Source organism: Giraffa tippelskirchi, chromosome 8, assembly GCF_054371585.1.
Source record: "Giraffa tippelskirchi isolate mGirTip1 chromosome 8, T2T-mGirTip1v1.2.pri, whole genome shotgun sequence".
NCBI classification, from domain to species: domain Eukaryota; kingdom Metazoa; phylum Chordata; class Mammalia; order Artiodactyla; family Giraffidae; genus Giraffa; species Giraffa tippelskirchi.
The window spans coordinates 77,507,849-77,535,493 of NC_137282.1; the positions used below are offsets into that span (position 1 = coordinate 77,507,849).

Consider the following 27,645-nt stretch of genomic DNA (forward strand, 5'->3'; position numbering starts at 1 on the left):
TAAAGAGACTAAAAGTGTTCCTGGTGCTGCCTGCAAACTGCAAGACGCGGTAAGGAGCAGAGCCACAGGCACCAGTTGCTGCTGGCCTGAGGTTCACAGCTTGTCCCCCTCCTCCTGGGACAGATAAAGTTGTAATCATCTGAGTGCGCCAGTGTATCTGGGCTCGTATGTCTTTGCTTTTATGGTGGTGTCACTTTGTGTTCCTTTTCATCATTTAGCTGAGTTTCTTATATATATATCTCACATATACTCTCTCTTTGCTTCTTCTGTGTTACCCTTACCATCAGTCCAAAATCTAAGGAGAAAATATATTTTTCCTTCAAAATGTTCCAGTCATTTCCTACCAATAGAAAGGCAGTTTTTCATCAATAGCATCCCTTTTTTAAATATATGCAAGCATAACAAGGCTGGTATAGCAACATAAATTCATTTGGACATTTCATATGGGAAAAGGGGTCACATTTTACACAAGATGCAGCTGTTAAGAGGGCTTTGAAGGTACATACATATTTACCCAAATATCTGCAAGAGCCCCGGCTCACAGCATCTTGCAGATACTTGTCGGTCATGGAGCAAATAAAACGTAGGAGATCCTGTAAGGTCATATGTACACTTATAAACAGCGAGAATAGTCACAGCAGTAACAACTGCAAAATGCTTTTTTACACACATACATATACACCTATGCATATATTTCTTTAATGTCATTTGATTCTCAAGCTGCCTTGGCTTGAGTTTCCCCAAAGCAGAGCCCGAGTCAAGCACACAGGCAGGAAGTTTCCTTAGGAAGTGGCCTCAGGGAGCCATCTGGGGGTACAGGCCAAGGGAACCAGGCAGAGTAGGCTGTTCACACACGGGGACTCCCTCAAACACCACGGTGGTCCCTGGTGAGAAGCCCACAGGCCCTTCTGAGGAGCCCCAGGAAATGCATTTCAGAACTTTCCGCCTGGGTTAAGCAGGGGCCCCAAGGATGTGATGGAGGTTGGGCAGGAAGCTGGGTCTGTGGGACTAAAGCCCACTGACTGCTCCCTGGGGGACTGCTTGGAAGAGGGGGGCCCAGAGGACCAGCTGAGGCCTCCAGAATGGTCCCCAGTAGCGGGGGGGCGCCCCCAGGCCTCGTTCACAAAGCAGAAACCCCAGGAGGAGCACTCACGTGCCTCCCCGAGGCCTGTGGACCCAACTCTGCTGTGATGGCAGGTGAGGGGCTCGAGGCCCAGGCCATGTGGGATTGTGGGGTTGCAGCCCTGACTTCTGTGGTTTGGTGGTGGTGCCGAGGAAACAGCTGTCGTAGAAGCAGCCCTTCTGAAAAGGGCAGTGTTTCTAACAGATCAGCGAAAGGATGGGGCTAGAGACCAAATCGAGGCCACGATCACCATGTGAAGAAGATCAAGCAGGAGCTTGACAGGCCTGAGTAATCAGGGAACTTCCCTCTGATCTCGGCAAACGCTCGCCTACACACAAGACATCCTACTGACTCCTGCCAGCTTTGGTCTGGTTTCTGGTTCCTGGGCTCTTTTGTTCTCAGCCTGGGAGATGCAAGTGATGCTTCCTACAGAGATAGAGAACATACAACTATTCTCTCCTTTGTAAAAGGAATTGTTGATTATTACAATGAGAAATTCATTGAAATTTAGCTCTGGGAAAGAGATTTGATGATACCACTCTAATGGCAGAAAGCGAAGAGGAACTAAAGAGCCTCTTGATGAGGATGAAAGAGAAGAGTGAAAAAATTCTCTCGTTGGCTTAAAATTCAACATTCACAAAACTAAGATCATGGCATCCCGTCCCATCACTTATGGCAAATAGAAGGGGGGAAAGTGGAAGCAGTGACAGATTTTATTTTCTTGGGCTCCAAAATCACTGCAGACGGTGACTGCAACCATGAAGTTGACGCTTACTCCTTGAAAGAAGAGCTATGAAAAACACCTGGACAGTGTATTAAAAAGCAGAGACATCACTTTGCTGACAGAGGTCCAGTCTAGTGAAAGCTATGGTTTTACCAGTAGTCATGTACAGATGTGAGAGTTGGACCATAAAGAAAGCCGAGCACTGAAGAATTGATGTTTTGAAACTGTGGTGCTGGAGAAGACTCCTGAGAATCCCTTGGACTGTAAGGAGATCAAATCAGTTAATCCTAAAGGAAATCAACCCTGAATACTCATTGGAAGGACTGATTCTGAAGCTCCAATAACTTTGGTCACCAATGGGAAGAGACGACTCATTGGAAAAGGCCCTGTTGCTAGGAGATGCTAGGAAAGATTGAGGGCAGGAGGAGAAGGGGATGACAGAGGATGAGATGGTTGGATGACCTCATTAACTCAACAGACATGAGTTTGAGCAAACTCCGGGAGATAGTGAAAGACAGGGAATCCTGGAATGCTTCAGTACATGGGGTCCCAAAGAGACACGACTGACTGAGCACACACATACTAGGGATTTGTTTTTCAATGATTCTAAAACACTCTTGCCTTTGAAAATTATGATGCACCAAGAAAAAAGTGAAGTGAGTCAGTATTTCAGTGTCTTTCTCTGGCAGGCAGAACCTTTGAAACGTTATATATATATATTCATGAACATGTATATTTATTAATATAAACACATCCTCACGTGTGGAGGTAAATGTAGATGCAGATATATCCATCCGTTGTCACCTGTCTGTGGAGTGATAGACCTTTAAACGCCATGTGGGGAGGAAGACTTTGGAAATCAGTGACATTGTTGAACTCCCTAGAATATGAGTGAGGATTCTAGGACCTGCATCCCAGTGCTAGCTGTTATTGGAGTGAAAAAACCCTGGAGACCCAATGCCCGGTCCAGGACTCTTACCACTGCACTGGCGTACCTGTCCACCCCTGAAAACTTTGCTACTAAGCGTTAGCAATATTACTTTCACTCCTGGGATGAAGTATTCAGATCGCAAAGGTTATTTGTGTCTTATCTGTTTCCTTTCTGCTCTTTCTGTATCATGTGGGTTTGCAAAACTCCTGGGTAGCTTTCTAAAGAGATCATCTTTGCAGCAGGCTTTTTTTTTTCTTCATGAAATAAACGTGCACTGCCACAATTACTATGCTAGATGGCAATGAAAGGGGAAAGACTAAAGGAATTTAAATGATTTTTGTCTAGAAGATACCTTCAAGACAAACTAGCTCTTTATAAGGAAGGCAGGAAGCTTGTGTTGTTTCTTTAAAAGAAGCGGGTGGTGGGAATGCAGATGGGAGTGCTTGAGAATCTCAGAACTGGGCCCTGCACACCCCACTGAGACCCCGGCCAAGCCTTTCTGCTGCTTTATCTCCTCTGCTAGCGAACCAAAAGGTGGAGGGAATTCCAACAGAGAGAATTCCAGGACAGTTGTGGAAGGTGCCCAGAATGCACTGGATTGATTTGCATGAAAGCTTGGCGATCAAGTATCCCCTCCCTTGTATGTGAGATGTCCTACTGATCCACCATCAGCACAAATGTGTTCTGAATGGTGTTTTCTCGGTATGCCTGGTAGCTCTCTTCTGAACCGTTCGTATTCTCTTGCCCAAACACCATTCTGTATGCTTTACAGTGGATTTGAATAAATAGATTCAACGTACATTTATTTGCATACCATCTCCACTGATTGACACCTCTCCGAGCCGAGTGTGTGTGACAGTGCCTTGTCTGTGGCAGGGAGGAGCTGATGGCCATCATTCAGCATCACACTCTGCTCACAGTTGCTGCAGCAACAATGCTGGGAAGTATTTAAACAAGTGTGTTCCCTTCATTTTGCTCTTAATGTTCATAAAGTTATAGCTGCAGCTTCTTGAATTTTACGATGTTTTAGCAGCCAAAGCTCATGCTTTTCTGGACCATTAAGGAGGAAAAGTTTACCTCTTCTAATAGATTAGATTATCTCTAATTTGACCTCTGGTTAAGTCCTCTCAAGGGTTTAAAGCTATAAAAGTTTTCATATTTTTATATTTATTTACATAATTTAGTGGCCTGTGTGCACATACTTTAGGAAATCACATACTTGCCTGTGCTTTGCAGAAGCGAAGCAACCTACAAGTGAGCAACTCTTTGTTTAAACTCACATTGGAAATACAAATTATTTGTTTAATTAGACTTTGTTTTTCAGATTAATCTCTAAAGCTGTGATGCATTTTTTAAGCATTTTAACAACTTTTTTTAAACCTCATCAGCATTAAAAAAAAATTTTTTTTTCTAATCAAAAACAGTGCAACAAAAGCAGAACAATATTCAGTGCCCAGGCTAGGTGGCAAATAGAATAGTATGTTGTTGTTTTTTATTTACTGATTATAACTCATATTTCTTGCTCTGAAATTTGGTAAGAAATGTATCAAGTATTTGCCAAAGTATTTACTGTTAACCACTGAAATGTCTGCTAATGCTGCTGGCACTGCAGTTCACTTTGGGAGGCCACGGGGAGACTTGACACATGTCCCCCTTCTGGCTGCGGCTCACAGACCCTCAGGACTGTGGACAGCTGCAGTCTTCCCCAAGAAGAGAAGCTCCACCAAGAACTACAGATAATGATTATGACCTTGGACCAATCAGTGAGCTTCTAATTATGTCTTCCAAGGCCTCCAGACCCAAAATAAGAGAGTGTCTTGCTACAAAATACATGTTGTATCAAACAGCTCTTTAAAAAATACCAGTTCTAGGAATGATGTTGTTTCTGACTCATTTTTAAAGGGGAGTTTATTTCAATCTTTTGTTTCAGGGGCATGTCATTCATTCACTACTTTCCCTCCAATGCTTAAGTAAGAATAGAGATGCAAAATTTGGCCATAAAGTGAGAATGTTATTGCTTCAAATGAAGTTTAAATGCACATTATTATATTTCTACATGATTAAGTACTTACCATTCTAAAGAAATTGTGGAATAAAATTTCACTCTAAGAAGGAATCCATTTAAATAAAGACACCCTTAAGGTGTCATAAACTGACTTGCTATATAACATCTCAAATCATGAGAATTTGAAATGTTTTGTGATAAGATACCAAATTGTATAAGATACCAAATTGAAACTGCTAAATGACATTCCTTGATGAGCACTTTTTGCTGCTTTCTGTCCACAACGGAATTATTATTTTGACTTATAAACATGGTTCCTTGGGACTGGTTTGATGTGTTGCTGCTGCTAAGTCACTTCAGTCGTGTCTGACTCTGTGCGACCCCATAGACGGCAGCCCACCAGACTCCCCCGTTCCTGGGATGCCCCAGGCAAGAACACTGGAGTGGGTTGCCATTTCCTTCTCCAATGCATGAAAGTGAAAAGTGAAAGTGAAGTCGCTACAACTCAATTTTTTAAAAATAACTTAGCAGATTGCTGGTAAAATTAAATGCTGTCACAGGCAGACTGTGGAGCAAAAGAAGCCCACACAAAAGAGTACTTACTATATGATCTGATTTATATCAAATTTAAAAACAGACCAACCTACTGATGGTGACAAAAGTCAGAATAATGACTTCTCGTTGGCAAGTGTTTAGGAGAGTGCAGGAGGAGGTATCAGTGAGGAAGGAGCACGAGGGAACCTTCTGCGCGCGGAGAGTGTTTTATATCTTGATCCCTGTGCTAGTTACACAAGTAATTTCATATTTTAAGGATTCATGAAGCTGTGAATTTAAGGTTAGTACACTTTATACACTTCCTGTGTTTTCAACCTCAATGAAAATATTTTTAAAGGAAAGATATTAAAAACAAAATGTTTGATCAATTTTGCCATGACATTATGGCCCTACTTACTGTGAGTGATTTTATTTACCTCTGCCTGGAGCTTTCATCCGGTTATACCACTTAACGAAATGAACTTTGGAAAAGTGGTTTTAAAGTGACTGTCTGCAGAGAGGTGTAGATAGAGGGTTAAAAGCATTCAGTGAGGTAAATTAGTAATTTAACATTCTGAAACTTGATTCTTTCCGGATCAAGCATAAAAGGCATTTGCTCTTGGAAGACCAAGAAAGAATTCATGCAGTTCCCATTAGTCTAAAAATATATAATAAATAAATAAATGTCTGAGTCATGGGTTGCATTTTGATGGAGTTCAGTGCATCAAGTGAGCAAGAAAATGATTTATCCTTTGACTAGCTGTGCTATCCATTGACAAGAATACAAAATTGCTTTGAGAAAAGTAAAAGGAATGAACTAATCTATTGAATTTAATCATATTTTGAGGCATTCCAATTCCAGTGGCTCTTGCTTTTGAGCAGCATTATAAAAGCTTGAATAAAGTAGCTTAGTTCGTGTTGGATTCAGGTTGGAAAGAAGTTACATGTGTGATTGTTGAAGCCATTTGTGGGTCATCCTTATAGATCAGGTTTGGGGACCCAGACATACTTGGGTGTGCATCCTAGCTCAGCCGCACACTAGCCATCAGGTCGATTTGTTTAACCTCAGATTTCTCACTGGTAGTAAATGCCGTCTGTGCTATGTTAGTCTGAAAATTAGATGGGACGAATGAATCAGGGTTCCCAAACTGTGTGCCAAGCCACCCTGGGTCCCTGCAACAAACTCCTAAGAACTCTGGAGATAGTTTACATATTCAAGGGCAATCCCACAATATTTAACATCTGTCAGTTACTGGAAGAAATTGTAGCTCAAAGGAGCTCAGTTTCAACAGTTAATACTGTTGAGCAAAGCTGGGATTTTGGTGTTTGCTGTTGTTAAAAAGCAAGTACTGTACAAAAATCAGCATAGAACTTAAAATGGGGGTGATAGTGTCCAATCTGATTCCACAGTTTGAAAAGATGGGCAGTGCTAACCGGCAAACATATTCCATAAATAACTGGGGTTACTTGAGTTTTAGAACATCTTATATAGGACCTTGCATTTGGTAGGGGGTAAGCTCAATCCACCCTTTTCCTTCCCTTCCCCCAATCCAGATATTACTTTTAATGCTTTAATGATTTGATTATGTTTACTGGAAAACCAGTAAACGAAAAAGAGCCAGTATATCATGTAAGATCTTCATTACGAAGTATAGTTGAATATCTTCCCATCTTTAAAAACCATTAAGAAAAACAGCCACACTTCTTGCAAGGTCGTGTTGGGCACAGTGTCTCTTTTCAGGCGAACGATTTTTATAAGCTTAGTACGCTTGAGGAGAAACGTTCCTAGCGCAGCATGCATGTGTTCTGTGGGGCAGCACAGTTGCCTCAGGCCGATATGTTTTTGGTGGTGCAGTGGAAGTACAGACTGTGTGCCAGTTTCACAAAAGTAATGTGGTTCATTTCTGCATGTAATTTATAGTTTGCATGCTTGCCATCCTCACTTGTTCAAAGTTGGACGAGTTTTATAGCATACAGAGAAGCCAAATTTACTTGAACACCAAAGCAATTTGGGAAATAAATTTTCATTGTGATTCTTCAAATGCTTGTGGTAAAAGTACAAGGGACTTGAATCATTTTCCCATAATTAGTTTTAGTTCTGTAGATCTGCCCCCTCTCCCTAACCCTATGACTTTGCATGTGTATCTATTCCAATGGAAGCTAGTGGAAAATTCCTATCCCCTTTCGCTCCACTGCCACGAGTTATAAAAAGCATGTCATTCAGAATTGACTTTTTCTTCTGCGTGCTTGAATTTTTACTCACAACTTGAAAGAAAAAAAAAATAATTTCAAGAGATATTTCTCTATCAATGGGATAAGGGTCCACAGCATCACTTTGGGCCACCGTGGAATGGCTGACTCACTCTGCTTCATGGTCAGATATTTATATGAGCCAGTGCTTTGGGAAGAATAGTTTATGACAACGTACCTTGTCTTTTTCGGAGCCTCATGACACTCATTCACACAAGTCACTTAAGATCCATTTCTCATTGACTAATGAGTGGGAACAACAAACTCACAAGCAAGTGGGGACAAGGGGTGAGGAGGCAAATAGGAAGTGAGAGTGAGGGGTGAGGGCTTACACAAGTGGTGAGGGTGAGACAGGAGGGCTCAGACAGGAAGTGGGGATGAGGGCTGAGGGCTCAGATAGGAAGTAGGGATGAGGGCTGAGGGCTCAGACAGGAAGTGGGGATGAGGAGTGAGGGGCGAATGGGAAGTGAGAGTAAGGGGTGGAGGAGAACTAGGAAGTAGGAATGAGGTGGGGGGTATACGAAGTGGGAATGAGGGACAGGGGCTCACACAGGAAGTGGGGATGAGTGCTGAGGGTTCACACAGGAAGAAGGGAACAGCAGCAGAAGTTTTCCTATTGTTAGAGTTCATTTGTTTGTTTCAGTCAAACTATGAGTCATCTTATCCCCATTTTTTAACCAGAAATCCCTGTGGTCACTGCTGTGATTTGGTCTTGACTCCCACCGCCAGTTTAATTTTATCAGTGGTAGTGAATTCTTGAAAGCTTCCCTCAGTTGTAGAAATCTGGTTTCAAATTAACATGGTCCACATGCCAGCTTAAACTTTGTGGCTTCGCATCTTTGTTGAGTCCCCTCTGCAGAAGGACCTACATTGGAGTTTTGGCTGCTCTTTGGGAATCAAATTATGAGTTGGTTCTGCTGGAATCTTGGCCTTCTCCTGGAGAGACTCTAGGAGCACTTTGGCTTATGGAGGCTAAAGTTAGAACTTAAATGAAGGTTTTTTTGAAATTGCCTATCCTGCACCCCAACACTTTCAGGAGGTATGTGTGGACCTCTTTTAATTGTTCCTGAACCTCTAAACCATTGGTCTTCTGCAGTGTGATTGGCTTTGTGGGGAAAGTCCATGCTAGCCTTGGAGACATCCGGGAAATGATAGTGGTAAACTCAAGACTAGGGCATGAACCCTCATCTCAATCCTTCTCCCCCACGGCCACTAGCACTTCTCTGGCCAACCTCAGGGAAACAGCTCTGGGTTTTTCATGGCCCCATTGCTGTGGTCTCAGTGGTCCCCATAACTGCTCAAAAAGCAAAATCAGGCCACCCACAGCCAGAGAGGAGCTGATAGGCACCATGGTGCAGAAAGTATAACTAATGGGTTTTCACAGTGATGACCGTATCATATATTTGAAGCATAATACCATCTAGAAAGGTCTTCCCGGGTGGTGCTAGTGGTAAAGAACCCCCCTGCCAGTGCAGGTAGACATAAGAGATGCAGGTTCAATCCCTGGATCAGGAAGAACTCCTGGAGGAGAGCACGGCAGTATTCTTGACTGGAGAATCCCATGGACAGAGGAACCTGATGGGCTGCAATTCATAGGGTCGCACAGAGTCAGACACAACTGAGGTGACTTAGCATGCATGTACCACCTAGAGAGATTTGGAAAAGGAAAAATCCTGGTACTCCCAGAAGCAAGCACCAACCTGGAAAGTGTTTTGTTTAGAACTGTCCCTCTCTGATGCTGAAAAAGGCGTTGTCAGGAGAGAGGAGAAGGTAAGGCCAGAAGAGGTGGTGAGTCATATCAGTCAGACCTGTGTTTTATACCCAGGTTTTCTCTTCCATTGAATGTTTACACAGCTCCTTCTTTCCTAGTTGTCTGCTGTAGTTATTTCATTATCTCCATGTTAGCCTCCCGTTGAAACCTCAGTGTAGTATATATTATGTTTGACCAGTCCTTAAAGTATTCCTCAGAAGTCCTTCCCCGGGCACCTCAGGAGCAACACCAAGACCACTCTGCAGTGTATTTCCTGTAGAGCAGGTTCTATTAGACGGTAGATTAGTCCTGAAAATCATTCAAGGAAGCTTTAAGTCAGTCCAACTGTATAGATTCCAAAGATACAAGAAAGACAGTACAGTACACAATTTGTGGGTTTGTCCAGTTAAGAAGTTTTGACATCCATAAGGAAGGCAAGTGTCCATCTACAGTAGTACAATAGGCACATAACTTGTGTCACGCTCATACAGTGCAATACTGCACAGTGATGGAAAAGGGCAAATTTTGATACACTCAAAAACATGACTGAATGACAGAAAGAAAAAAAGAAAGACTGAAAAAGAATATACACTGTATCCAACTATGTGAAGTACAAAACTTAGCAAAAGTAAAATTAACCTATAGTGGCAAAAGGCAGAATGGAGATCCGCCTGGAGATGGGGGGTGGGGGTGGGGTGCCAAGTGGGAGAGGCAGGAGGCACCACCTGGTGGTCATTACACAGCTTTGTGTTGTTGTTCAGTCACCAAGTTGTGTCTGACTCTTTGTAACCCCATGACTGCAGCCAGGCTTCTCTGTTCTTCACTATCTCCTGGAGTTCGCTCAAACTCATGTCCATTGAGTTGATGATGCCATCCAACCATCTCATCCTCTCCTGCTCCCATCTCCTTTTATTGTTGTTGTTCAGTTGCTCAGTGGTTGTCCGACTCTTTGCGACCCCATGGACTGCAGCACACCAGGCCTCCTTGTCCTTCACTATCTCTTGAAGTTTGCTCAAACTCATGTCCACTGAGTGGATGATGCCATTCAACCACCTCATCCTCTGTCGTCCCCTTCTCTTCCTGCCCTCAGTCTTTCCCACCACCAGGGTCTTTTCCAGTGAGTCGGTTCTTCTCATCAGGTGGCCAAAGTATTGGAGCTTCAGCTTCAACGTCAATCCTTCCAATGAATATTCAGGACTGATCTCCTTTAGGATGGACTGGTTGGGTCTCCTTGCAGCTCAGGGGACTCTCAAGAATCTTCTCCAACACCACAGTTCAAAAGCATCAGTTCTTCGGTGCTCAGATTTCTTTATGGTCCAATTCTCACATCCATACATGACGACTGGAAAAACTACTACCTACTGTGTTCTCACACAGCTGTGTGTATATGTCACCATCAAGTTACACACTCGCTTCAGACTTGTTCATTCTATTCTAAGTTATAGCTAAAGAAAAAAAAGTGCTGGACTCCATAAAACCGAGACAGTTCAGAATCAGAAGCGTGTCTAAGCAAGCATCTGAATAAATGAAAAGCAAGGGCGTCCCTGATCTGGTCCACCATGAAGTCGGGTAGCTCTAAGATGTGTTATTTTAAGAAGCTTGGAAATAAACTGTCCTAGCAGTGCCTACTTTGTGCCATCTGGTACCACTCTGAGCTTGAGTTTCTTGAAAAAGGAAGAGCAGAGCATCTCCCTGCAATTGGCTATCTGGAGAGTAAATGCGCAGATGTCCCAGGCTGTGTGCCCCTGGTGAACGCCAGGTGCCGTCCTGCCAGCCTGCAGCAGCCTGCCTCTGTCACGTTACTTTAACAACCGCACAGTAACGAAGGGGGAAGAGCCTTTCTCTGGGTCTGCCCCTCGTGACTGCTGTCATATGAACAGTATGCTTTCTGCAAGAACTCTGTAGACTTTTTAAGTAAACCAGCTAAGTATGCTGGCATCAAAGTGAAGTTGAAAGCCCCCTTGTTGGGGAAGAGGTGAGGAAGTGGTGGATCTGAGTTCTCCTTTTAGGATTTTGAATCACTTAAAACTGAAATGGATAGAGAAAGGGTCCATATTAAGTTGAGAGTTGTTTATCCACCAGACATTTTTATCCTTTTTCCCTCCTCGTCCAAGGACCATTTCTTTTAATGGTCGTGGTATTTCAGGTGAAGGAGGGAAGGGAAAGTAGCATGCTATTCAGGGACAGCTGTAAAACCCAGGTGGCATAGGGCAGGCTAGTCAGGCAGCAATGAATAAATGATACATGTTAAATGAACATTGTCCAATTAGAGGGAAAGTACATACAGGTTTATCATGCTTGTCATAAGCCAAGATGGAGTTGTACTTGAAAATACGGACAATTAATTACATCACAAAATGAACACTTGTTTTTTGAGGGGATGGTGTTCTGATTAACTTTGATTCTTTAATTTGTTATATAATTATCCCAACCATCACTGCTTTTAAGAGCATTTCACTATTGCAGTGAAGTTACAGCTAGTTTAGGTTGGGAATTCCTGTTACTAATACTTTATTGTATTAAGACTGGATAAGTTTATTTTAGGAAATTTAAGAACCTATTCCTTAGTAGCTAAAAATAATGAGGAATTTCATACACAAAAAACCAAATGTTAAACATAGATAATTGGCCTGTGGTCGGAATTTGATTATTTTATGTGACTCAGCAAAATATCTTCTCTCCAGCAGCATTTTTGTACCAGCATTTCCCATTAAGAAGATCACTTGGCTTAGAGAAATTTTAAGCTACATCTATATGTAATAATTTTTCAAGATTCCAAAGATGAGATAGTAGTTAATAAAACTCGAAAGAATTCTTGAATTATCTTCAGGCTAATATTTATAATTATCTAGTGAATAATCAAGAGTTGATAAATATCTTGTTGATTCCACAAATCTAATGGCAGAGAAAATGCTTGCAGGAGCCCAAAGGAAACAATATATCTTTGGAATTTTGAGTCATTTCTACCAAGATTTGTGGGTTGGCTAGTTAACCCCATAACGCCTGGTTCTTAACACTCATTTAGTTCCTGCCACCCTCTTCTATAAAAATATAACATGCAGAAGAGTAACATTATTCTTAGCTTACCGAAAGCTGAAGTGATAAAAAATTAAGTTTAACAATGAGAGCTGACTTTGAAAGGGCTCATGGCTCACCTGTGAGCACGATGGGACAGAAGGAGGTGGTCCAGGAGAAGTTGCCCTGCACGGCTTTGGAGCCCAGCGTTTCTACAGAGAGGCTGTCAGCCCCTGATAGAATCAGGACCTTTTACAAGCACACTTAGAACTGTCGCTGTCCGTGTTGAAAGAAAGTTCATTGTCTTACAGAGAAAAGATGTGCCTTGAGGTATAAAGTCAGATCATTTAACCTGATGAGACTGAGTGGACTGTAATCTTTAATATGAGAGGTAGTACAGATCCTGATAAGTGTGTTTCTGGTATCATTGTTAAAATTAATTACAATGACACCCCCGAGGTACTGTGCCATCTCACACTTCCCAGCATACTTTTGCATTCATCATCTTATTTGAAGCATATAGTGATCCCCTGAGGTCCCTGCTGTAGGTAAGGAACTCTTACGTTTCTGAAGGTACACTGTGGGTGTTCAGCTAGTGAAGTTAGTTGAATAGTCAAGATATGAGGGTCACTGAACAAGTGTACAGTTAATCATGCTGAAAAAAAAAGTCATTCACTAAATGAAAGAAGGCAATTTGAAAAGGCTACATACTGTGTGATTCCAACTATGTCACATTCTGGAAAAGACTAAAGTATGGAGTCAGTAAAAAGATTCATGGTTGCCAGTGGTTGGAGGGAGTGGAGATGAGTAGGCAGAGCATGGAGGATTTTTAGTGCAGAGGAAATACTCTGTAATAGTGGGTACAATGTCATTATACATATGGCCAAACCCACAGAATGTACACCACCAAGAGTGAGCCCTGATATAAACTATGGACTCTGGGTGCTGAGGAGGTGTCCGCGGTTCATTGACTATAACAGATGTGCTCTCGAGTGGCAGTCACTGATAGTGGGGAGACTGTGCATGTGAGCAGGGTGACAGGGAGCTTATGGGGAATCTTTGTACCTTCTGCTTAGTTTTGCTGCAAACCTAAAACTGCTCTAAAAAAAAAAATTAGGTCTTTTTTTTTTTTTTTGAAGATCACTTACTACAAATAAGAAGGAACAAATGAAATGAAAAACTTGTTTTCTGTAGCTTCAGGTTGCACCCGTTAACCTAACCAGCTGTCCTGGATTATGTATTGGGTTGGCCAGCCCAATAGTTATCTGCATGTTTAATGCAGACACTAAAATGCAGGAAAATAACAAGCGCACCCAAAGGCACGCTTGTTAACAGTGATAGCATGGACTTCATGTGTAAACATGGCTTATTTTAGATTTGTTTTTCTTTGAATCTGACCAGATGTTTCTAGGAAATCTCTTCTTTTGGTGTAGAATGCCGTTATCCCAAATTCTAGAGAATGGGAACACGTCATTCCCTTTGCTCTGCATGCGCACTCAGTTGCTTTAGTTGTGTCTGACTCTTTGCGACCATCTGGACTGCAGCCCGCCAGGCTCCTCTGTCCATGGGTTCTCCAGGCAAGTGGGCTGCCATGCCCTCTTCCGGGGGATCTTCCCAACCCAGGACTCAAACCAAGGTCTCCCTCATTGCTGCTGAACCACCAGAGAAGCCCCCTCCCTTTGCTCTAGTTTGGCTCAGTTCCTGGGGCTGTCTTGGGCCTAAACGAAACCCCTGGAATGGTTTCAAGTCCTTTTCACCTCTACCTGTTTCCATCAGGGTGATGGTCTTGAGGGCTCTGGGGTGGGGAGCTCCTGGTGCAGAAAGGCTGTCAGCCTGTCTTTATCAAATTGCAGCAACTCAGCAGGTTCTACTGATGAATGTAGCCTTCTTCCTGTAGGTTCATGACATTAGACAACTTTGCTGTTGAACCCAACCACCGAAGAGTGCTATTGGCAGTCAAAGTGGAAACCTCCCATGGGAAGCATCTTCAGCCCATAACTAAATGTTAACTAGTGACATACAGAGGCTGACCCACAATTCAGTTTTAACGTTCATCCAGAATTTGCTGGAACAGTCACAGTGAAGGTGCTAATGTGTATGTCCTGGAATACTGAAGACTCATATTAAGACAGGGAGATATAGGTGGCAGGTTTTCTCACCAGGTTAATCAATAGATTAAGTCACCCCAGTGGAATCATCCCTCTCACTGCGAGAAGACTTAATATGTGATTGTTTATATGGTCTAAACAGAATGTAACAAAATCAAGAAATGGAGAGGTTGAACATTGGCTTCCTTTTAAGACTTGATTAATATTCTCTGCCTAAAAGACCACTAACTGTTGTGAATACTCAGCACACACAAACAATGGGAAACTCTAGGAAACTGTGTCAACGGGTTAAAGTGTTATATTTCCCAAGACCTCTGCATCTGAATACATCTTTCCTTAAAAATCACTCTGTCCATGAAAAGATATAAAATCACACACATAGTTCAAAATGACAGCTTATAGTCTTAATGTATATACTTAGTTTTCTTGATTGTTAGTTTATTATGTATTAAACATTGGAAGTGAAAGCTTGGTCGTGTTAAGTTGTCAGGTTAATAGAAAGATTTTGAAAGGGGTTCTCGAGGGTTAAAAGATGGCTCAAAGGAAGGAATGAGGCTGATGTTGGAGGAAAGCAATTACCAGCCCAGGCACCCCCAGGCAAGTTCCTATGGAGGTTTTAATTAGGTTCTAGTTGAGTTGCAAAGATAATGGTTTTAGCTGGTTGAAGGAGGTGATGATGGTAAAGGGATTAGGCCCACTTCTCAGAGATTTCTAGTGGATTTCATATCTTTAGTCAGCGGTGCTTGCCAAGTTTAGGATACGAAAGAAAGGTGATTTCATGGGCAGATATCTAATTGAAATACTGATTTTAAAACAGACAACTAGCACTCTTGACTGTCAGTTCAGGTGGCTGAGGAGCATTCATCCCTTTACTCTCAAACCATACAAGAAAATCATTTTAATTCTGATCAGTGTTGAAACTCTTAACATTACCCATAAATTTTTTTTTTACTGCTTTTGATTTCATCAAATCACTGAGCTTGACATTGATTTCTCATTTTAAATGTGAATAGTATGACATCAAGTTAATTTTGGTCATATCTGTCTGTAGAATGCTAGATGGGAGATACACCCTAGTCATTTCTTAAAATCAGTGGAGGACAGGGCAGGTCACGTTACTCTTCTGGGGCTGAATTTTATTTGCCTGGACTTTCAAGTGGTACTGTGAAATTCAAGCTGTCACCCTCACTCACCGTCCAGAAGAGGGTTGTTTTATGCATGGTCTGTAAGAATGTCCATACTTTCTCCTGGCTATCATATAATTTGTTTTTGCTCTTCTGAATTAGAGAGTGGGATTTCATGTGAGTACTGTAGACACGCAACATTCCCAACTGCTGTTTTTATTTCTTCTTAGCAGCTTTGGCACCGTCCCTACACAGGACGGACAGCAAATGTTGCCTGTAACCAGGTTACCCACACCGTAGCCTTCATGTTGCAAGACTGCTGGCATGCCCTGGTTTTGGGGTGCCAGAGTGTGCCCCGGAACGCCTGTGCTTGTCCTAAGACGGGACTCACAGGTGGTGGGACTTGCCTCTCTCACTGACCTGGAATGTCGAGCAACTTCCTTAGCCTCTCAGACCCACTTCCTTTTTTATTTTTAATAAAAAAGAATTACAAGTTATCTGATATGTATAGGTATATAATATTATAGTGTGTACAGCATGGTTTTTAAATCTTCATCGCTGTGTCGGCATATGCACACGCTCGGGAGGAAGGTGCTTATTTCCGAGTGCTGTGCACAGTGCGTCTAGTGCAGGCTGTGTGTGTATATTATTTCCCACAGCCACCTGTTACTTTGGAAATCAGGGAAAGTGACATTCAGAAGGAGCTTCGATTGGTTTTCGTTTTGTAAAAGAGGCTCCAGTAGGGTGTCCACACTGTCTGGCACTGTTCGCCTGCCCCCTCCCGCCCCCCAGCATACCTCACCTCATGCACCCAGACTGTCTGTCTCCTTTCACCGTGTGGCACTTACCACCTTCTGACCGCAAGTTCCAGCAAGAACGTGGGGGTGTCATGCACCGTGTCCCCACCAGGGCAGACCCCAGTCCTTGTCTTCACCCCACTGGTTCACCCCCAAGCACCTCGTGCACTGCCTGGGCACACATGGGCCTTCAGTGAATATTTGTTGAACAAATAAATGAACTTTAGTGACGCCTGCCCTAAACACCAGAACCGGAAACACCCCAGAAGGAAACTCATTTGTGTTAGTGAGCTGAGAAGTGGCACTGAATTCCTGCTCACCCACATTCCCCCTCCCGGCGGTTTTCTGCTCTTTCCAGCCCCACAGAAAAGCCTGCTTTTTGTCAGAGCAGGGATGTGCGTGCTTTTCCGTGTTTGTTTTTCCTCTCTGGGTGACCCAGGCAAGACGCCTGCACTGCAGCCCACGCTGATATCCCCTGACCATGTTTATGAGTGGTTAAAAATAAGTGGGGTTGTGTCCGCTACATCTGTGTTCTAGAGGTGTCTCTGGGACATGCTGAGGTAAGGTGTGCAAAGTGCTTTGAATTTATTCAGTGCCGCCTCTGTTACTATATTACAACCATTGCTTCAGTGGTAAAAGTCACTGGAAAGTTGAGTGGCTCTCTTTATATCAGAAGAGTTCTAGAATAATTCAGAAGAAAAATCTTATCAGATTCCTTCAAGTCAAAGAAAGATTTAATGAAAATAGAGGGAAAAAAATATGTATACACACACACACTTACAGTGGACCCTTAAACAACATGAATTTGAACTCCCTGTTATATGTGTGCTTAGTCACTCAGTTGTGTCCAACTCGTTGTGACCCCATGAACTGTAGCCCGCCAGGCTCCTCTGTCCATGGAGTTTTCCAGCAAGGATTCTGGAGTAGGTTGCCATTTCCTCCACCAGGGCATCTTCCCTACCCAGGAATCAAACCCATGTCTCTTGCGCCTCCTGCATTGGCAGGCAGATTCTCTACCATTAGTAGCACCCAGGGAACTGATCCACTTATACTCAAGATTGTTTTTCCAATAAATACATACTACAGTACTACACAATTCACAGTATTTAGTACATATATATGGCTTGTGTTTTATTTTTGATTAAAAATGTAAATTATTTTATAGGTATAGATATGTATGTCATAATATATACTTTTTATACACAGTTATATGGATGGCTCAGACAGTGAAGAATCTGCCTGCAATGCAGGAGAGCTGGGTTCGATCCCTGGGTGGGGAAGATCCCCTGGGGAAGGGCACGGCAACCTACTCCAGTATCCTTGCCTGGAGAATCCCATGGACAGAGGAGCCTGGCGGGCTACAGACCACGGGGTCACAGAGTTGGACACGACTAAGCGACTAATACACACATACATAGTTACACCAAGTGTGGAAGTTCGTACAGTTATAATAAACATAGATTTATAGGAGACAAAGGCTAGTTTGGTGAGTCATCATTATCAGTAAGTGATAGAGATGCTCTGCAGATTATGAGCATCTGACCTGGAAACAGTCTGTACGTGTTCATGATTCATTGCATCACACTCTTGATCTCAGCCCAGAACCTCCAAAGCTGCCCAGGGCTGGGGCCCTTTGGCGTCCAGAATAGGGAATTGTGTGAGCCGCCTCCTTCTGTCACAGCAGCTGTCCCACTGACTGCCCCTCCCTGTGCTGATGGGCCCCATCACCGTGTTCTTCTCTCCTCCCTCCGTTATATATTACACACACCCCTTTAATCCAGAGTCTCCTTTACCTTCGTCTTCCAAATTTTCCCCTAAATAAAATCTTTCTTTCAGCCTCTTTTCATGTCACTGTGAGCCCCCCCAAAAAGAAACAAAAGATTCTGATCACTGTATAATACCACCATTCATGTTTTAAGAAGAAGGAAATTATTCATTTTGATATTAAATTGTCTCAACAAAGGGCTAGCTTCCCTTGTGGCTTAGACTGAGGGGAAAAAAAAATCCATCTGCAATGTGGGAGACCTGGATTCAATCCCTGGATTGGGAAGATCCCCTGGAGGAGGGTGCATCACCCACTCCAGTATCCTTGCCTAGAGAATTCCATGAACAGAGGAGCCTGGCCAGCTACAATCCGTGGGGTCGCAGAGAGGTGGACACGACTGAGCATGTAAATGATGAAAATACATCTGTCAGTGTTCATCTCACAGAAAGGGACTGAAGCTTAAGAGGAAACAGAATGTGCATCCTCCCTTCTACTGTTTTAAAGGTTTGACTTCGTAATTTTACATGGCCCATATATTACTCTCATATTTTTGTTTTATTCTTAAGTGATGCATATGGCGAGAGGGTTGATTGGCACTGTTGTTCTTGAATTACACATATACAAAGTTTCAGTTACTTTATGGAATAGAATTGAGTCCTGTGGACCAGCTTGAGCATCTGATCACCGTTTATAAGGTGACCAGCATCCTCTTCAAGTTCCTTACCATGCAGTAACTGGCTTACAGATAGACTCCTGGGTTACAACCTGTTTGTAAACTGTAGAGGACCATGTTGGTTAAAATCAACCAATCTTCAAAACACAGTATGGAGACTAGCTGGTTATCTAGTGTCTGACAGAGAAGTCAGATATGATGGAAGGTGTGTGCACAGGTCCACTTCCTGCTTGGAGGCTCTGTGGGCAAGTCTGCATCTTCCCCCCGGGGGACACCAGCATCGTTCATCCAGGATGTCAGGCAGCCCCCTTCTATACGCAGAGGCCACCTGCCCATGGAAAATGTATGTTATGTCTATAGTGTATGTAATGCAAACTATCCGTATAGTAAATGCGTATTTTTTTGTAATACATATGGGTAAGCACATATTGTACTATACATCATACAGTAAACACTATACTAAACTTGCCTTCTCCTACCTTAAATCTGTTGTACTTCTCCTACCACAGTGAAATTTTCATCATCTCTTCCTTGCTTATTATGATGATATTAATGTGTAATTAAATAGTAATAGTAATCACCTCCTCACAGTCTCGACTAGAAGGTTTAGTCAGCTTGTCTGAAGGCACAGCAGTTGCTTCCAACAGTGAACACAGTCATGTTTCATGACTCGGGGACGAGGGCAGTGCAGGCGGTGGGAATGGTGATTCTGTCCGCGCACCGCACCAGAGCTGGGCTGTGGCTGCATGGGGTTGGCTTCCTTTCCTGGAATGAGCCAGGCTCTCGTTTACTGGTTTGCTTGTTTAGATATACAGCTAAGGAGTGTTTTGTAGCCACACAAGAACACACACGAGCCTCTCACCCTCAGTTTTTAACCATAGTTTTGTTCTTAGGAGCACAGCTACCGCTCCCTGTATTTGAGCTAATGAATAGTTCTCATACTCTGTTGAAAGGATATAGCATCCTTGGTTGTAAAGAAAGAAAAGGATCTCCATTCAGGTTTACAGTTCCAGCCTGTGCTTCTGTCATTTGGAAAAAAAAAAAAAGTAAGATTACAAGGAAATGTTTGCATCAACTGAAGAGGCATTAGCTTTATTTTTCCAAACATTGTTTGCAAGCACAATAGACTTTGCAGTTGTTTATAGCTTTTAAAGTATTCGTCAGTATGAAATAACTGTTTATTTCCTTTCCCTGTTTCTTCTGATCGGGGACAAAAAAAAAAAAATTCGATCTCCTAGCAAGATACAATGCACCCCTCTAAATTATTTGTCAGATTTTATAAAGTGCGTTTCCTGTCCCTGGGGCAGAGGCTTAGAACAGCAGCAGGATTAGCCAGGGGAGGTGCCCCCGTGCGGTGTTCTCTGGATCTCTGGGTGTACTTGGTCCCTAACCACCACGACTGATCTTGTCCTTGCTCCCCTGCTGACCAGCAAGGGCGCCTTCCCTGTCCTGTTCATTCATGCTGCCCTGCGCTCATTCAGGAGTCCGCCGCTTCCTCTGCCTGGCCGAGTCGAGGGGCAGAGTGGCCTCTCTCGATGATGTGCGAAACTGCTTTCTTAGTCCAAGCTCCCAAGGGGCTACTAGCCACGGAAAAGGAGAGACGGTGCTCATCTACCCTGAAATCCACCGCGCACTTGGCCTTATTTTCCTGCTCAGCAAGTTTTCTTAAAACCTTAAAAGGTTTTGTTTTGTTTTCCCCTCCTCTCTCTCATTCTTAGTTTTGATCGGGGAGAGAAAGGAAGTATGGAATCATAAAAAGAAAAAAAACTGCCCTAAAGAAAAGGAAATATGCAGAGCACAGCATGGTGCTTTTTCTTTCTGTCATAATCCATCAATAGGGGCTCGACTGTGATGTTGGTCATTGTGGCTTATCTGTCATCCCACTGCATATTATTTTCTCCCTTATGAGAAACGCAGTGTTTATTATCACAGGTGGCAAAACACAGAAGTAAAAAACAAGCAGAGAGGTTACATTCAATCACTGTAAGCGGGCATCGTGTTGGTTTTTTTGCTCTCATTCCAAAACCAGGAGCCAGTAAAGCAAGCGAGCGCACAGCCTGACCTTCTCACGTGCACATAACCCGGAGAGGCTGAGAGAACAGGTGTGAGCCCCTGAAAAGATCAACACGAAGCCGTTCTCGGGGACACGGAGCTCGCGGGCTAAAGAAAGAATTTAGAGACACCATTGTGCTACTGTTCAAATATTTGCTCATTGAACCTGGAAAGGAAAAAATGCTGGTCACTCCTGTAGGATTCCTTGTCCTTCTCCTCTAAACAGCGTCTCAGAGATGGAGGAGAAGGGGGTTGTTTATCTAAGAGAGAAATACGAGCTCTGTGTGTGGAGTTCCAGGTATACCTAACTTGGGCTTCGTTAAGCAAATATAATTTAGCTGTCCTGAGTTTGGCAAACCACTCTTTTATGCTTCTTGACCGGGTATCCTAAGAGACAACTCGCCGGTCGGGCAGATTAGACTGGACTGTGAACAGCGCATCTTCCCTGGCGTTGACCGAGCGGCGGCGGCAGGGCGGCTCAGGGAGAAACGGGAAGCCCGCACGGGCAGATGTGGAGGATGGAAGTTTGCCTTCCAAACATGCGGACCTGTATGGCTGCATACTTTTTAAGTTTAACCTCGCTATTTGCACATCTGTGAATTTTAGGTTTTTTTTAAAAGCACCACGGGAAACTTCTTAGGAAAGAGAATTTGCCCAGAAGGGATCATACTCACAGACAGGACTAATGAGTCTCATATTACAGGGCAAGTCTTTCTGATACGTTCCTGTTGTTTTCTGTTCTTTGATTTGAAGCGACCCCTCTTGTTACACTGACTGCAGTGCCGAGCGCTTTCATTCATCTCGGCTCAGGACCAAAGCAATAACTTGGTCATTTCCTCTCTGAAGGTAGGAGAGCTAATGAGAAACACAGATCAGGAGCCAAGATCTACTCTGAGATTAAGATAAGGTGTCCTAACAGAAGGTTTACGGCGAGTGTTGAATGGGGGAAAGCGGCTTGTTGTGAAAGTTCCCATCTGGCTTTAAACCGTTGTTCTCTGCTGTGCAAGTGCCGTGATGTGATGTCACTGTGATAGTTAGTGACTAATCTATGCGTGCAGTTTGTCTAAGCCCCCTTTAGAATATACACAGCCCACAACAAGAAGAACTTCAGGGTGATTTGGTGTTTGTATAAACAGCTTCACATATGAAAATGGTAGCTTGTGAAAGCAAAACTGAGCTTTCAGTATCCTGAGTCAAATTCTCTGTGAAAAGCCTGAAGCAGTGGGCTCGTGGGAGCCCCGAGAACGTGACCGCCTGGTCACAGCGTGATTGCAGCCAGGTGCTCTGCACACCTGCCCCTCGTGGGGTCACCGTCAGAGCCGGTGGAGGAACTGAAGGGGCTGCAGCATTAACTCCGCTGGGACGCTGGCAAAACTCACCCCCACTGACAGATGACAAGCCCTCGGGATAAAATCCCCGAGGTTCTGAGAAATGGAAGGTCTGCTTTATTTAATTTCCTCCTGTTTACCCAGAGCCCCGATCTATTTTAGTAAATAAATTCAGGAAATTGGTAAAGCACTTCAGTCCATCCGTTATGTATCCGTAATTAACGCGATTGTCACGTTTTTCCTGGCTCCGGCGCTGTGTTGCTCACAGCTTCCCTCCCGCGCCTGCGACCGGTTTATAAGGTCCCTGGTAATGGGTGTCACGGAGTTTAAACCACTTGCACAAACAACACAGCCCATATGTTGTACAGAGAAGGACACTTCTCTATTCATAAAGATTCCTGACCTTAGAGACATCTCTCCACTGATCCCGGCACTGTCTCCCAGTAAACCTTGTCCCTGTTCAGCCCTGGCTCCTTTGCAGGGCAGCACAGGAGACAGCAAGTGGCCGTTCATTCAGAGGTGTCAGCCACCACCTCCCTGCTCTGATTACCCCCCTCCTGCCCGCCTGGGCTGGCGGTGAAACCTGAGCCGGTATTGCCGTGCCCTGGAGAGGCACCTCCTTACCTTCATGAGCCACTGTGTGTTGTTCTCCATGATATTCTCCAGCACCTGCAGCCTCTGCACCGAGTCATCGTAGTCAAGGGGCGCGTCCCTCTGCACGGCGTTGGGCACGTAGGCGCTGGAGGGTGAGCGGCAGTGGTCCGTCTCCGGCAGGAGGAACGTGTAGCTGCAGGCTCCGTGCTGAACCTGATACTGCTTCTTCCCAGCGGCGATGTCCATGCCCTTCCGAGAGCCGCTGTGGGCTGTGGCTATGGCCAGATCACAGCTCAGAGTCAAGAAAACAAGCTGCCACATTCTTTCTGTCTGTCGGTAATAAACCACCCGCTCAGCAAACTTCCAGGCGCATGAGACTCCCGGCGCTAAGCTGCCCTCTCAGACGCGGGGCTTGGCGGCAGAGGCTCAAGGTCCATCAAGGAAAGCCTCCTGTTCCCTCGTTTCCCAGCTGCGACCTTGGTCTCTGCTGCCGTCTCCTCCCTGGCCTCGCAGCAGACTGTCAGATCACAGTGGGGAGAAGAGCCCTGCTCCCCGTGAGGGCTGCATTCGCCCTCCAGACCCGCTCCTTTGTCTCTCTTCCCCCAGATTCTGCGGTGTCAGGGTCCGAATCAATCACTTTCCTTTCCTTATATGATAAGTTGATAAGAGCAGGCAGACATGTGCAGCCAGCGGCTCCGCCCTCCCGGCTTGTCCGTTATCTTCCTGTAGGGGGTTCACCAGCCAGGCCACAGGAAAGTCCGGGCTTCATGTGTACTGTCCAACCGGGACTATATGCTGCAGAAGCCCTCTGGGAAAAACCAATCAGTTACAGGACCCCTGGGTATTTCAGAGGCACCACCCTAATTGAGTATTTCCTAGAGAGAGCCTCTAGGTCTCCTGTGTCTGAAACTGATTTCACAGCACGAAGCTGGTAAATATCTGGGGCAATAGCTTTAAAGTACAATGAAAGTTCCTGTTTTTTCCTTTAGGAATAAAAATACTGCAAATATGTCAGGACTTTGGTTTATTTTTGTTATTACAAACAAAGAGGAAGAAGTCTCGCTCTTGTAAACTCTGTGCCTTTTCAGAGGGAAAATAGTTTCATTGGTATTGCTTGATTTTTGAACCATTTAGCCAAGTATGCAAAACTTTCATCTTAAAACAGCTGGATAGGAACATCACGCTTTATTCAATTTGTGTTAGGAAAGTCAGTTTCTGAGCACTGACATTTCATCTTTTAAGCAAAATATCCACTCCAGTATTCAAAGTAAACTTAATATATAACTAGGCTGATTAATTGTCCGCTAAATTAGAATCCATAGAAAAATCAGAATTTAAGAGGCGGTTGAGAGTGGCATATGTAAACTTCTCCTTTATTAGGGTAGAATTTGCTCAGATCCTATCATTTTGTGACATATTATCCAGGATCAGTTGAATGAGTCCCACTCAGTGCTGGACTCAGGCAAATCACTTCTTTTTAATTAACCCTAAAGTCCTCGTCTGCCAGACTCAAGGGCTGCCTGCGTTAACTCCCAAGGTTTTTCTGTTTCAATTCCGTGGCACTGTAAATCCTCCAGGGTACTTCCTTCAATAGCTAAAACTGACCGTTTTGGGGGTTGACGGTATGCTCGCTCATCGGCCAGAGTGTGCTCGGTGGGGTGAGGGGGTGGTGACGTGGAGCCTCTGCAAGGGTCTGTCCATGCCCCAGGGCACAGGGTTCCTCCCAGGCAGCAGTGGCCAGTTCAGCACTGACCCAGTGGACCTCGTCCACCTGCCAAGCCAGTGTCCATGTTATCGTGCAAGACCAGATATCAGGGAATTTTGTGATTTTAATTCTTGGACGACTGAGGTCTGTAGAGTGAATTGTTTCAAGAGACCTGATTAGACCTTTAAAGACATCCCTCCTGTGCGTGAGTTGGCCCCCAGCTTACCTCCAAAGCAGGGGTTCTTAACCCCAAAGTCCACAGACAGAACTCGTGGGGTCCACAGACTTTGACAGGAAAAGATGTCTTTCTTTTTTGCCAAAGTCTAACTGAAATACAACCTTTCTTTTGGCTTTGAGTAGGTCTCAAACAACAGTTGTCTCTGGCTTTCTCACGAATAGCAATTACAGATATTTTTATTACAATATCACAAGCTGTTGCTTGCACTCAGCACGACATTGTCATTTAATCCACCCCCAAGGTCCTGTTAATCAATCTTTGGATAAAATAGCTCGTGTCATTTTTCTAAGAAGGGGTTTGTAGATGCCCCCAGGTTCTCAAAGGGCTTGATGGCTCAGGAAAGCTAGAACTTGATTTGGGTGCAAGGTTTCCACTAAGGGGACAAATTAAAGATATACCCATTCAGACTACTAAGTGCAGAGGGAACGTGTAGGATTTGAAGACAGAACTTGTGTTAGAACCCTGATTCTCTGAGATCTGCAGCAAATGCTTAATTCCTCTAAGCCTCTGTTTCCCTACTTGCAAAATAGGGTGATTCTTTCTCAGCAGCACCTATAGAGTTAAAATGATACGAAATAATGCATGCAAGTCAGAAATATTACTTTCCTTCTCCAGCACTTCCCATTAAATTTTCCACCGTCAGATATTGTCGCTGTGTTCTTTTCTGGCTGACCATGAAGCAGAAACACGGGGAGCACTTTTTTCGTCCAAGTTGCTTCCCTATTTGAAAGTGTATATTATAAGGTAATAATATCGCACATGTGATTTCCAAGATCATCTCTCTGCTTCTCAGGCAAACAGGGTGGTTTAAAAAGAAGCCACAGGAAGAGCGAGCGCCACAAGTCGTCCTTGTGTGCCAGGTGCTGGGGAGCATGATGGCGTGTCGGACGGAGAGAAGCAGAGGGAGTGAGGCGGGGAGCCCCCGGCCCTGGGATGTGGAGAGAACACGCAGGAGGGCATCAGTCCTGCCGGGGGGTAGGAGGAGGTGCTCCCTTGTGCAGACCCTCCGGGTCCGGGCATGCACCGAGCCGGTCCCTGTAGGTATGCAGAAATTCTTCCCCAAGACTCGGAGGGGAACAGGGGTTGCCAGACGTGCCCTGTAAATGTCCGGGAGTGAGTATTTCAGGTCCGTGGGCCACACGGGCTCTGTCACAGCTACTCAGCTCTGCCGTCGTAGCGTAGAAGCCGTCAGAGAAAACCCTCGAGGATGGGAGGTGGCTGTGTGCCAATGAAGCATTATTCATCGACACTGAAATTTGAACTTATCATAATTTCCACATCATGAAATAGTCTCTGGATTTTTTCAGTCTTTTAAAAATGCAGGAACCATTCTTCGCTCACTGGCCGTTCCACGGGGACTGCAGGCCCTGGTCTGCGGGCTGGAGGGGGTTGCGGGGGTGTGCGACACGGTCTCAAGGCCTCCCAGGGCACAGCCAGTGTAAGAGGGGACCTCGGGCAACCTTCCGTGCCTCGGAGCAGCGCCCGTTCTTCCAGGGACGAGAACTGTGGGACAGGCCAGGGGAAAGGGCTCAGGGAAGGGACAGGAACATTTGACCAAAAAGAAAGTGCCGCTTGGAAGCTGGAGCTAAACTCCAAGAGGGAAGAGGCCCTGGGAGAACTGCCCCCAGTGTGACAGCGGAGCAGCGCCTTCTGCGGTCAGGGCTGGACGGCCGGCTGAATGTCGCACCGCCCAGGAAGCACGGGGAAGAGGGACGCGTTCAGCACGGCCAGCGCGGGAGCAGCAGCTGGAGACCCCTGAGGGGCCAGCAGGGCCGAGGGGGGGCTCCCGAGGGCAGTCAGGAGGGAAGACCTCGCCCTGGGTGCAGACTCGCCCCCAGGACGCGTTAGCTCCCTAAGCACCGGGCAGCGGGCAGCAGGCAGCGGTGGCTACTTCCACCCCAGCCTGGGGATGGAGGCTGGATGCAGCCTTGACTGCTTCTCAGAGCTGTTCAGTTTCAAAGAGAATCTTGAGTTTCCGTCAGTGACTTGCTGACAGGCTCACTAAAGGCAGATGGGGCTATAAAACGAGAAATATTATTACAGCCTTCCCCAAAGCCGCCTTCCTGCCCAGCCTTTTCTTTTTTTTTTTGGTCCTAACAGTTCTGCGGAACAGCTGTGTGTGGTGCTGTTTATTTTCTTAGTAATGTTTGCTTTCTCCCCTGCACTGTATGTCATCAGCTGAAATTCCGGAGGCTCCCATTTATCCGCTGTAGCGCTGTCTCAAGTTCCCCTTTTGCACTTGGCCATCAGGGAGTGAATCCTCATTTGATGGCACCAGGAGAACCACGTGACCGTCTTCCCTGGTAGAGAGCAGCGCCGTGGAGCTCTGGCGAGGGCGCCTCCGCTCCAGTCCGCCCTGTGGAGCGGACGTGCGGAAACAGCCTGGTCGTGGCTCCAGAAGCGTAGGTCCAGAGTCGACGTGGGACTCGCTTCTGTCAGATCTGGGATCTGACTGACCCCAGCCTTCCCAGGACCACCCGTGAGGTGCTGGAGTGGTGGTTCTGGAAGCCAGAAACCAAGAAACGGTGCCAGCTTGAACTCAGTACAGCGTGGCGAGGGCTTGGATCACCAGACAGGGTTTCAGGGAAACCTGCGTGACTTCTGCTCTTCCCAGGGAGCCTGTTTGAAACTCATATCTAATGGGTTAGTTATACTGTTGGACCAAGGAGGGATAGAAGTGAATCAGCTGTTGCAGGGGGTTGGGGGAGTGGTCATTGCCTTCTGAGCAGCAAGCGTATGTGGCAAGTGTCCACTCCAAAAGCCCATGGCTAATGGGGAATGATGAGAAACCACGCAGACGTACTTGGGGGCGCATTGATCTCCCATGTCTACTGACGTTTTGTGCCAGAATCTCTTTCCATCGCATCTGGGCAGATCCCCAGAGTCAGTCTTGCACCTGCTGGTCACCATCATGCAGCGAAGTGGCCAT

General features: G+C 44.9%; 2 protein-coding genes across 25 annotated transcripts in view; one reads left to right on the forward strand and one right to left on the reverse strand.

Annotated features, from left to right (window-relative positions):
- Positions 1 to 23,399, reverse strand: part of ANGPT2 (angiopoietin 2) — a 55,997-nt gene extending 32,598 nt beyond the window's left edge. For all 3 annotated transcript variants that reach the window (XM_081521376.1, XM_081521375.1, XM_081521374.1), the window contains exon 1: positions 22,804 to 23,399. In XM_081521376.1, the coding sequence (XP_081377502.1) occupies positions 22,804 to 23,094 (291 nt within the window). In that variant the 5' untranslated portion in view covers positions 23,095 to 23,399. The remainder of the gene's footprint in view (positions 1 to 22,803) is intronic.
- Positions 1 to 27,645, forward strand: part of MCPH1 (microcephalin 1) — a 232,568-nt gene that overhangs the window by 136,118 nt on the left and 68,805 nt on the right. The window lies entirely within an intron of this gene.